Source organism: Mangifera indica, chromosome 5 (genome assembly GCF_011075055.1).
Source record: "Mangifera indica cultivar Alphonso chromosome 5, CATAS_Mindica_2.1, whole genome shotgun sequence".
NCBI classification, from domain to species: domain Eukaryota; kingdom Viridiplantae; phylum Streptophyta; class Magnoliopsida; order Sapindales; family Anacardiaceae; genus Mangifera; species Mangifera indica.
The window spans coordinates 187,946-200,199 of record NC_058141.1 but is presented as its reverse complement, the minus strand read 5'-3'; the positions used below and the strand labels follow the sequence as shown (position 1 = coordinate 200,199).

The 12,254-nt window shown below is 31.4% G+C and overlaps 1 protein-coding gene across 6 annotated transcripts; it reads left to right on the top strand.

Moving 5' to 3' along the window:
- The first annotated feature begins 7,947 nt into the window (after nucleotides 1-7,947).
- LOC123215477 (50S ribosomal protein L15, chloroplastic-like) lies at nucleotides 7,948-11,833 on the top strand. Of its 6 annotated transcripts, none has more exons than XR_006502060.1 (5): nucleotides 7,948-8,423; nucleotides 9,164-9,315; nucleotides 10,523-10,651; nucleotides 10,785-11,069; nucleotides 11,565-11,833. XR_006502060.1 is itself a non-coding variant. In XM_044635590.1 (4 exons), exons 1-4 carry the CDS (start codon nucleotides 8,015-8,017, stop codon nucleotides 11,004-11,006), a joined length of 912 nt encoding a protein of 303 aa, XP_044491525.1. In that variant the 5' UTR covers nucleotides 7,948-8,014; the 3' UTR covers nucleotides 11,007-11,378. The 6 variants fall into 6 exon arrangements, 2 of the variants coding, with proteins under 2 accessions (XP_044491525.1, XP_044491527.1); XR_006502058.1 differs by having other exon boundaries at nucleotides 11,560-11,833; XR_006502059.1 differs by lacking the exon at nucleotides 11,565-11,833 and adding an exon at nucleotides 11,157-11,378.
- Nucleotides 11,834-12,254: the final 421 nt, after the last annotated feature.

The following is a 12,254-nucleotide window of genomic DNA, read 5'->3' as shown; positions in this document are numbered from 1 at the left end:
TATTATAGTATATAATATATTATATTAATATAATAATATTATTTAATATTATATACATATATTAAGGGTTGGCGTTACACAACAACTTTTATGCCAATCTTTTTTTTTTTTTTAAGTTAAATGCCCAGTTTTTTTTGTTTCACTTAAATCCTTAAATATCAATTTTTTTTCTTTTTCCAGTTAAATACTGTTACATGATCATCTTACATGGTCATTTCTTCGATGGTAATTTTTTATCTTGTAGGTTGCTCTTTTTTTTCCCTTTTTTTTTTTTTAAATCCTTACTTTGAAGAATTCTTAATTTGAAGAATTTGGTTGTTTCCTTCCTGTTTTTGTTTTTGAAGATGAGGGAGAAGAGAGAGTGATTTCTTTATAACTTTGGAAGAAGAGGAAGAAGAGAAAAAAAAGTTGCAGAGAAGAGGAGAGAGAATTTATGCATGAAAGATTGAAGAGGGGTATTTTGGGGAAGGTGAGTACTGTTGTGGTATATTTGTAAAAGTTTTAGGATAGGTGACAATTTTGTATACACAGAATAAAAAAGTGCTAAAAATTTCAATTTCCCTAAAGAAAATCTAAGTTTGAAAGGCAGACCTAGAGTTACGTAGACATGAGAGTTGCCAATAGGAAAACTTTAGATGTGCAGGGCAGCTAAAAGAACTAGGAAATGACAAACTCATCGGGCACTGAATCCAAGTTATTGACTGAATCAGAGCAGGATAATTTATTGGATTTTCGTACTTTGTATAATAAAATCGAGATTGGAAACTTATTATTTTGTTCATATGTATATTTGGGGCTGGCCAGACATCATCTGCGTAGCTCTAAAAAGCAGATTTTGATTCCAATAAATGCAGGTCATTAAAGGAGATGAACAACTTTAATGTTCATCGCGTTGATTCACCCAATCTATTCACTGTTCCTGCAACAATTAATAAGAAAATTCCAACTTGATATTTTGTATTATTGAACACACATTTCGTCACACTTGTACTTTTACAATTCTTAATAATTCAAAAACTTAATCATATTATGTTATCATTTGATGTGCAATGTCAGATTCAACATCTCTCATGTTTTAATTAAATAGGATTTGACTAAAGGTAATGCGTTAATATTTAAAATATTATATAGAATTTGACTAAAAGTAATGTGTTGATATTTAAAATATTATATGATATGTGTCATATTTAACCATATAATTCCATATATTTGATCTAATTCTCCCTTCCTTGTAATTGTATTGTAAAGTTATATTAAGAAATCTTAAACATTCTTTAAAAAGTGTTTAATATTGAAATAAATTGTTTTTAAGGATAGATTTGAACAAAATCAGTTATGAGTTCAATTCTATATTCAACTCAAACAAATTAAGCTTGAATGATAAAATAATCAATTTATCAAGTTTAGGATCAATATCCACGTCGAAGCTTGTCTTACTAACAAATCTTTTTTCTTATTCTCCAATAATGTTTTTTCTTTTCCGATGATTGTTCGCCTTCTTTGTTTATATTGCTCACCAGCTTAGAGTGGCCTTTATTAAGCTCAAACTTACCCCTTGTTTGAGTTCCACTTGATTCTAATCCACCTCTAAGTTGCTAGCTCTTTACATTGAACAATACTTAACATGAAACTAATGTATCCATGAATTTTAGTCCTACAACTTGGAAAGGTTATTAAAAAACAATAACATACACATTTTTTAGTATACAATTAATATGTTATATATGATTGAGTAATTTTGAGTTAATAATAAAATAATACTTAATTAAATGATAATACATCAACTATGTATTTAATTATATATTCAAATATATATACTCATAACATTGTTCATTAAAATAAGTGTAAAAAGTGGAAAGGTACAAATTTTTGCATGCATATGTGATAAAGACAATTAAAAATAGGGAAATTAAATTAAATGCCTAAAACTAAGTGGGCTAAGCAAAATTGCCTAAAACTACTGAGGAAAAGAAAATATGCCTTAGTTTTGTGAAATGACAAAATTACCCCTATGTATAAATCAAGAATTTTTATTGATTTTCCCTAAAATTTCCCACGAATTCTCCCACGAGGAGGACAGATTGCTCGTGGGTTAGGGGGAAGTTAGCTTTTTCAAAATATTAGGGACTTGGGAAAGAGGGGATAGTCTACTGGGGGTCTTTGTAAAATTTTACATGAAACCGTGGGCTAATGCCATGAAAACCGTGGGTTGGGGGGGGGGGGAATTTACTTTTTTTTTAACTACAGGGGCTCTAAGAAAGTAGAAAATTGTTGAAGGGGCAAGAGAAAAATATTGGACTTGTTTTCCAGTATAAATTTTTTAAGGGGGTAAATAATATTTTTCACATCTAGAGTTTTTCGACGTGTAATTTTTTAATTTCATATCTGTTTTTTCTATTTTAGGGTTTTTCGAAATGTAGTTTCCAAATTTGACATTCGGTTTTTCATTTTTATGCTTTTTAGACACATTTTATGATGTAATGACGAAATTTCTAATCGATATTTCGGGTTTTTCGTTTCTAGGGTATTTCAATATTTAGTTTTTGAATTTCAATTCTTTTTTTTTATTTTCGTCATTTTAGGATATATCAACTTGTATTTTTCAAATTTTTGAGTGATTTCCCAATTGTTGACATTATAGGGTATTTTAACATATAAAATTCCAATTTCAATTCTATTTTTTTGAATTTCGTCATTTTAAGATGTATCGATTCATATTTTTCAGATTTTCGAGAGATTCCTCAATTGTTAACATTCTAGGGTATTTCTATGTATAAAATTTGAATTTTAGTTTCGTTTTTTCAAATTTCATCAATTTAAGATATATCGACTCATATTGTCAGATTTCTGAACGATTTCTTAATTGCTAACATTTTAGGATATTTCAACGCATAGAATTCAAATTTCAGTTCTGTTTTTTTTATTTTTGCCATTTTAAGGGATATTAACTCATATTTTTCAGATTTCTAAGTGATTTTTCGATTGTTGACACTTTAAGGTATTTCAAAACATAGAATTCAAATTTCAGTTTTATTTTTTTGAATTTCACCATTTTAGGATATATGACTCATATTTTTCAGATTTTCGAATGATTTTTTGATTGTTGACATTCTATGGTATTTCAATATATAAAATTTGAATTTCAATTCCCTTTTTTAAATTTCATCGTTTTAAGATATAATAACTCGTATTTTCAAACAATTTTTTTATTGTTGACATTTTAGGGTATTTCACCCATGGAATTTGAATTTGAATTTTGTTTTTCAGATTTTTGTCATTTCTAAAAAGTATCAATTCATACTTTTCAGATTTTCGAATAATTTTTTTATTATTGACATTTTAGGGTATTTCAACGTGTAGATTTCAAATTTCATTTATGTTTTGATTGTTTTTCCATTTTTTATCTTTCTATGTTTTTTTTATTTGTCATTTCAACATTTGTTTATATATTTGTTTTTTTTTTATTCTTATCAATTTTCAAAATTTTTTGCAGGATACTTCTTATAAAAGGAAAAGTGTCGAAGGCGAGCTACGAATCCCTGACGAGTCAAGACACTTCCAGACAGAGGTTATATGTTGTATATAGCGCACCGCCATGTCCAAGATTAGGTCAACACTAACCTTGTATTAACTTTGATTATTTGAAAGGATATGTTTTCGGAATCTCTTTCATCTATCTGATATCAAATTTTTTGGAGTGTTGGTGCATGCATTTCTCCTACGATAGCTACACCGGCTTTCCATTAGAGATGAGTTATGGTTTAAGGTTAACGGGTTGATATGAGATTCAACCTGTTCGAGTTTTCCTTGATGACAGGGCTATCATTTAGTCGACTCACTACATTTTTCTCATATATTCCCCCTCATCCAAACATAGGATCAAAGATACCTACTTTTAGGACTGTCTGAAGGTGCAGTATTATGACATCAAATGTGTTTTTTTGGCTAGGCCTTAGGGGCATGACAATATTAACGCTGTTAAGATGGCCTTATTGTATTGCCTACATATAGTGTTGTTAGAGAATGATCAACGAAAGAAAGTATCTGTCGAATACTTATAGTTGGTTGATCATTTGGATGGGTTTAATTCCTACCCTTGGGGCGTTGCAGTGTGGTAGATGACGTACGAGTCGATGTCACAGGCGTGTGACAGAGTCTGTTCTAGACGAATGCTTAAAATACGTAAATATGACCTCTACGGATTTCTTTTTGCATTTCAGGTAAGTTTATATTTATTGATTATATATATTAATCGACAGAAATACGAATTGATTTATTTTAATCATTAATTGTTATATTATAGTATTCAATATATAAGACGTTGGACACCCTATATGATTGAGTTGATATGATTGATATTCATGTGTCTCCACAAATGTTTAGGTGGCGTACTCAGGATATTCCTATTTGGAGTCATATAGACAGTATTTTCACCGATGATCAGGTTTATAATCGTTAATCATAGAGTTAATTGATTCATTGAATATTGCAATTATGTTAAATTATATATCTTAATGAATAAGATGATGTCACATTTCCACTTCGTTCGTCACCGATTGAGGAGTCTAGACCATGATATGCAGACATTTGTGAGTACACCGGTATGACAGAGCTGCATTCTTCCTCATTGTCTTTGATGCCTCCCTCGACAGGAGATGGGGTTTTTCTAGTCATGCCATCTTCAAATATACCAGTCGGTACTCTTAGGACACTTGAGAAGCCTATTCAACCCTTGTTATGGAGTAGCCTTCATGTTGAGACCGCAAACCTTTCTAGGGTTGAGAACCGTGCTACCTATCCTATCACACATGAGTGTCCCCCATCTACATCACCCATTCGATCCACAGTAGATGTTGTATTGGCGCACTAGGGCACTATGATTTTATGTGAGATTTCTTGTTTTCGCAATGAGGTGTCTTCACAAATGACTCGATTACACGACAATGTGTCTTCTCAGATGACTCGATTAGAGGATCATCTGACTTGTTTGGGGAAATGGTCACGTGTATATGTCTAACTCTAATCGATCAGTTTATAAAACCACATCTCATTTATTTCTTATAAAAACTGTATTTCGTTGTTACTTTAACATCTATATTAACTTCATACAGGCTACGCACAATGTTGTCGAGACGACCTCCCCCATTGACAAGTCAATACCATCTCATCACCCACATGAGGTCTGTATTTAATTTCTTAGAGATATTTAATGTTAAATGTCGTTATTATATTTTTATTATGTTTTAGGGTTAAATGTCATTGATCGAGTTATTATTACTATTACCCTAGGGTAGTCGTTACGAGGAGGTATCGGTTGACTCTTTTATTATATCACCTTTCCGATATAAGGTATATTATTTATCATTATCACTCTATTTTTTAATTAATTGTCACTGATTGATTTTTTTTATATATTCGTATAGAGTTCTGCTTATAATTAATTCCTTCAATTAATTGTCATTTATCGTTGTCACTCGATCTTGTACCACTTGATAATGTTGATGGTTGTAGAGGAAAATCAAGAAGCCACATGAACGAATCAGTGGGGACATTATCAAAAAATGACCCAAAATAATTTCTACCACCCAAAATAGGATCTTCAATCTGCAAACTGTTCATACCCTCAATAACAGATGATTTATGCTTGGGTTTTATCTCTTCAAAAGGAATATCAGTTATATCATTTCTATCAAAGTCACCCTAGTTAGGAACTCTATCTTTCTCTCCATAAGTCCATGAGTTTGCAATATACAATACGTCATTATTGAAATCAATCAAAATTTTCAAATCATATTCTTTTTTTACTCCACTAATTTCTTTTCTTTTTTTTTTCTGTCTGTCAATCGGGGTACATATAACAAAAACAGGAATACATTCCTGTAAGTATTGAGATATATCAATAAGATCTTAGACATCTTCATCATCTTGGATCTGTACAGGACAGTTGAGCTCCATTTTTCTTGTCTTCATAGATAATTGATAGTAGTTTTTCATTGGATCAATACCGCAAGACTCATTTAAAAGTTAAATAAATCCCTCAAATGTTATTTTAAAGAGAATTTTAATCAATTGTTTAGATCCTCCAACATATTTCATTGTATTATCATCACTTTGAATCTATTCTCTTTGGAAACGAATCAATGCATAACCTGTCATTTTAATTATCAATCCTATAATGACAAATTTTTGAAAAAAATTAATCATTTATAAAAAAAAGTCTACAATTACTATTTAAAACAGTTTTATAATGATTAATATCAAAATATCTTCATATTTTTCTAATATTTTATTTAACCTTTATAATTATCTAACATTTAATTTAACATTCTTGTATGTTGTCTTGTATTAAAATGCATATATCTATTCTTAACATTTCATTTAAAACGTTCTTACAATATTTAATATCAAAATACTTTCATATCTTTTAAACATTTTATTTACCTCCATAGTTATCTAACCTTTCATTTTACATCCTTGTATATTGTCTTGTATGAAAATGCATCTATCTATTGTTAACACATTATTTAAAATCGTCTTACAATGTTTAATATCAAAATACCCCTATATTTTTCTAACATTTCATTTCCTCATATAATTATCTAACATTTCATTTAACGCTCTTGTATATTGTCTTATATCAAAATGCATCTATTTATTCTTAACATGTTATTTAAATCCTTCATATATTATGTAATATCAATATACCTCCATATTTTTGTAACATTTCATTTAGCCCCCCAGCTTATCTAACCTTTTATTTAATACCCTTGAATATTGTCTTGTATCAAAATACATCTATCTATTCTGAACATATTATTGTAATCCTTCATTATTATATAATATCAAAATACTCTCATATTTTCCTAACATTTTTTTTATCCCCCATAATTATGTAATATTTCATTTAACATCTTTATATGTTGTCTTATATCAAAATGTATCTATCTATTCCTAACATATCATTTAAAACATTCTTACAATGTTTAATATCAAAATACCCCTCATATTTTTTAACATTTTTTTAGCTCCTCATAATTATCTAACACTTCATTTAATACCCTTGTATGTTGTCTTGTATCAAAACATATATATCTATTGTTAACATATTAATTAAATCATTTATATATTTGTAATATCAAAATACCCTCATATTTTTCTAATATTTCATTTCACCCATAAATTATTATCTAATAATCAATTACACCCTTTACATGACATACAAACTAAATTTAACAAATAAAATTAGGTTTTGAGTAAGATTCGTATAAATATTTTTTTTTCACAAATTGACTTTTTTCGACTCAAATTCAAAAATACAAACTTCTTCCTTTTGAATAAACCCCGTAGTAATAGATATTAAGTAAAAATGAAAGTAAGAGTGAGTATTTGAGTGATATGAGAAGTGTATGTAATAAGAATGAGAGTGAGAAAGTTTAGACAGATGTGGTGAAAGATAATTTTGGTATTTTAAAAAAAATTAGGATATTTTTACTTAGAAATAAAAAAAAAATGGGTATTTTTACTTAAAAATAGAAAAAATTGATATTTTTACTTAATAAAAGAGTAAAATAGTTATTTAATTTAATTTCCCTTAAAAATATTAGATTTGGATGCTAAAACTTATTATTGTTTTTTTTATAATTCTTATGAGCTGTTCATCTTCTTTAATTCAAAATGTGGACAAGATTAACCGGTCGAACTAATTCAGAGAAGAGGGAATCGTCATGTTAACTTCAATATAACTAAACCCAACAACTAAACATGAGTCTTCTTGGATGGGACTTGGTACAAAAACATCTCGACCAAAACATTTATTGTTGAACATTTTATATAAATATATATTATATATCACAAGTCAACCAATCGAGTGAACTGAATAACCCACAAACCGACTCTTTGATACGGTCAAGGTCCAATCTTGGTCTAAAAAGGCTTGAAATATCTATAGAAGCCCAAGAATAAGGAGGCCTACCCTTTATCCTGTGAAAGCTTCAGTATCCATCTCCATCCTTCAATGGCGTCTCTTCTCTCACTCAACTCACTAACTCTTCACTCCCCTTCTTTCAAAGGCAGCATCTCTAATTTAAGACCAAACCCATCTCGATTATTTAATTTGTCGCTCAAATTCCAAAGCCACCAAAACACAACTTCACTCACTGTCCTCAACCATGCTGCAGCAGCAGCAGTGACTCCAGCTTCGGTTACAAACGTCCGGTTTCGCCTTGATAACCTGGGCCCGCAACCGGGTTCAAGAAAGAAAGGAAAGAGAAAGGGACGAGGGATATCAGCTGGGCAGGGGGGAAGTTGTGGGTTTGGGATGAGAGGTCAAAAATCAAGGTCGGGTCCTGGTGTTAGAAAAGGCTTTGAAGGTGGTCAAATGCCGCTTTATCGTCGAATTCCCAAGCTTCGGGGGATTGCTGGAGGTAATTTTTGGGTTGAAATGGCAAAGTTTTTATTGTTTGGTGCATTTCTAAGTTACCCTTTTAAGGATTTTATGAACTGTATGTAGTCATGATGGTGCGTAGATGAATTTATTTCGTTTTATACAGCATTTGGAGACATAAAGATGTCATATTTGATAGGGGCATTGGATTAAGTTGATGTTTTGTATCATTTGTTAGTTTCTAATATCCAAATTAGATGAATTTATTTGTTTTTCTGGTTTAAGTGTTTTTTTTTTTCCAACATATAGCTGCTTTTTATGTTTCTAAGTGGTCCATTTAAGCATGTTGTGAACTGAATGTTGTCATGTTGATGATATCATTTCTCCAAACCTTGTGGGATTGGTATGGATTTACAAGGAATCTTGGTATTCAAATCGGGAAATTATAAGTTCGTTCTTTTCTGTATGGTGTTTTATCCAATTAGTCCCATTTTAACTAGGAGCCTTGGTTTTTATTTAGTATTGGATTATATATGAATCTACTTGAGGCAATCTTATTGTTGTGGGACGTCTGAATGAGTGCTAAATTGATTTTTTTCTTTTTTTTGGAAGGAAAATGTTGGAGAATATTAAATTTCTCCTGCATAGTTTGAAATCCTTGTGTCTCGATTGGCAAGCATCATTTTCTTTTCTTAGCATTGATAGTGAAATTTTGTGCACATATGTTATTGCTTGTGCTTAGGGTTTTTACTTACATCTTTCTCTTCTTATTTCTACAAGGTATGCATGCGGGATTACCTAAATATGTCCCAGTTAACTTGAAAGACATAGAAGCTGCAGGATTTCAGGAGGGTGATGAGGTGTCATTGGAGAGTTTGAAGAAGAAGGGTTTGATCAATCCCTCAGGAAGAGAAAGGAGACTTCCTTTAAAGGTTTCATTGGCATTATTTTTTCACTAAGTTCAAAACATGAATCTGTTTGTCTACATATTCCCACTTCATCTTACTTGGCAAAACATTGTACTAACTTCTAAGAGAAAGACAAACCTGTGCAATCTGTTTCCTTAGGTCCATGAAATAAGTTATACTTCTTTTTTCTAATCATTTTAGATGTTAAAATAGAAATATTAACTACCCACCCATTTACTGTTTACTCTTATCTGCAAAACATATTGCATGGAGTTGCATATTCTGTGATTGATGGTGAAGCACCTTTTTCTTAGTTAGACATATCTTGTTACTAAAAATCCTATACTTTTTGCTCATGTTGACTCGATCCTTTTCCCTCCTAAATTACTATTTAACACGTTTATGTGCATCTCTTTCTCTGTGAATGCATGTGTTTGCCTGTCTTGACCCTTGGGTGTGTATTCAACCATGTTATTTGAGCATTTTTGTCTTTGTATTAATTAGTGCTAATTTTGAATAAAACATTATTTACTCTAATTTCACTTTGATCAAGTGTTTGAGAGGCTTGGTACTGGACCTACTACTATTGAGCAAACCAAAGTCCCAATTTACTACATTGATTTCAGGTTGGCAGTGGTGGTGTAATATTTTGGTTCTTCTACTACTGATAAGAAGAAGGAAATTATTAAGCTAACCTCTCAATTTTCTGTGCTTTTAAGCATCTTGCTTAGATGTAATATAGAATCAAGTCAATAAAACCTGTAAAATATAAGAGACAACAAAGTTTCTGTTTTGTCACAGGTCAATAATTCCCATTTATAGCCTCCTTTATAACAGCTGTATGCAACTTCACATTACCACTTCACATGTATCAACCAGATCTCTGATGGTGATATGATTTAAGCTGATAATTGTTGGATGTTTATTCTCCAAAGCTTCCTTTTGCTGTTTTATTATTTGGTAATCTTTCAGTTTCACATCAGCCTTCTTTGTAAAGAAAACACAATTGTCATTGCTACTTTGAGCCAGTGCAAAATTGAGGTATAGCAATAAACATTGGACTTTTCAGGAAACCTGAATCCTAAAATTCTATTTTTGAAGTTTCATTTGGAATCTCCCGATTTGAATGGTTTAATGTTGATCGTTCTCGCATGTCAAAAAATTTTTATTTACAAAACCGTATGTGCAAATGGAAGTATATGATTATTGCTGATAGAGATTCTTAACACGGTATCAAAACGAAGGTCTCGGGTTTGAATCTTTCTCATGTCACATGTCTAGATTCATTGCTAGAAAAGGAAACCTGAGCTGCAACTACAAGTATCCCACTCCATTTCTCAGTATCAGCTTAAAACTGCAAGTAAATCCTAGTAGCAAAACCTGTGAGTAAATCCTAGTAGCAAAACCTGTGTTTAAGGAAGAGAGTGGACAACATGGTTTCAGGACATTTTCAGTTTTAAATGATTGTTTTGAATGTTTAATGTTGGATTCAGATTCTCGGTGATGGGGAACTAAGTGTGAAGTTGAACTTCAAGGCTTGTGCCTTCTCAACAGCAGCAAAGGAGAAGCTTGAGGGCGCTGGTTGTTCCCTCACTGTGTTACCCGGCCGAAAGAAGTGGGTAAAACCAGCAGTTGCCAAGAACCTTGCCCGAGCTGAAGAATACTTTGCGAAGAAGAAAGCTGCCGCGGCTGCTTCTGAACCAGCTTCAGCTTAAACTTAACCTTAAATGTTCAAAAGACAGCCAGCCATTGTAGGGTGTTCAACTCTTTCCTTTTAGGTAAAAGGGTATCCCTAAATGTAATTTCTTGTAACTGTTTCTTCTACCACCTATTCAATCCTGTTGAAAATTCTGTTGATTTCAAAGCAAAGTGGGAATCTCCAAGTAGGCAGAAAGAAAATTTAGAAAATGGTCAAAATCCAATAATCAAATTGGTAATGTTGACAACGTAAGGTTATTTGAATTGGAATGTGATGTATGAAACAATTGGAAAAAGGTTGTGGGAGTGGGGAGTGGAGTGGGTCATGAGGCATCGAATTTTCTTTTAATTGGACATAATCATTTGGAATTAATTCCTCTTTTGATAAAGAACCCAACGCATACATACCCAACTCTCTTATCTGTTTTTGCCTTTTCAGTTTCTTGTCGTTTCATCATCACCTCCACCTCCTCAGTCTCCCTCTTGTATTAGAATATATATGTATATATATATTCTAATATAGTGAAGTTCAAGTTTTTTCTTATGTTTTTTTTTTTTTTTTCTATATAGAGAAGTTCAAGGCTTTTTGTTTTTTTGGAAGAATCTTACTTGATGGAGCTTGATCATCGCTTTGGGATAGAATACGACCACCAAATTGAAAAATTCTAAGAAAATTAGCTTAGTAACCCATTGTTGGTGCCAGGGTCTCTCACTTTAATAGGGGAGACTGGGAGAGTGAAATTGAGCTTGGGTTCTCTGGACAGACTACATGTTTGAGATTGTTGATCTATTTATTCATGATGGATCAATTTTTTTACTTCATCTCCAAAAGAGATATTAATTATATTTCTATGTATATAATTATTTAAAAGTAATTATTTCTTGTGAAAAAGATCCACATAACAAAAATAAAATTATTTGTTTAGTTGAATCCGAATCTGCACTTATGGTGTTTGGCCTTCATCTAAGCCAACCCTAGTTTGAATTTCTTATGGTGTAGAGGATTTATATTGTTCTGATGCAAGTTGAAAAGAGTTGTTAAATGGGTGATTAAATATCCTTGTACTATTTTATAAATTTAGACAGCTTATATCCTGACATTGACATTGCTGCTAACAAATAACTTTGAGGTTGAATCTATACAATTAGGATGTGTTCCCTTCTTGGGGCAGCGGCAGTAGCATTAGCATAAACATGTCCAGGGTTAAGAAGATACTGAATCTTCCTCCTTTTCCATATGAATAACCAAGGTAATCTCTTTTTTT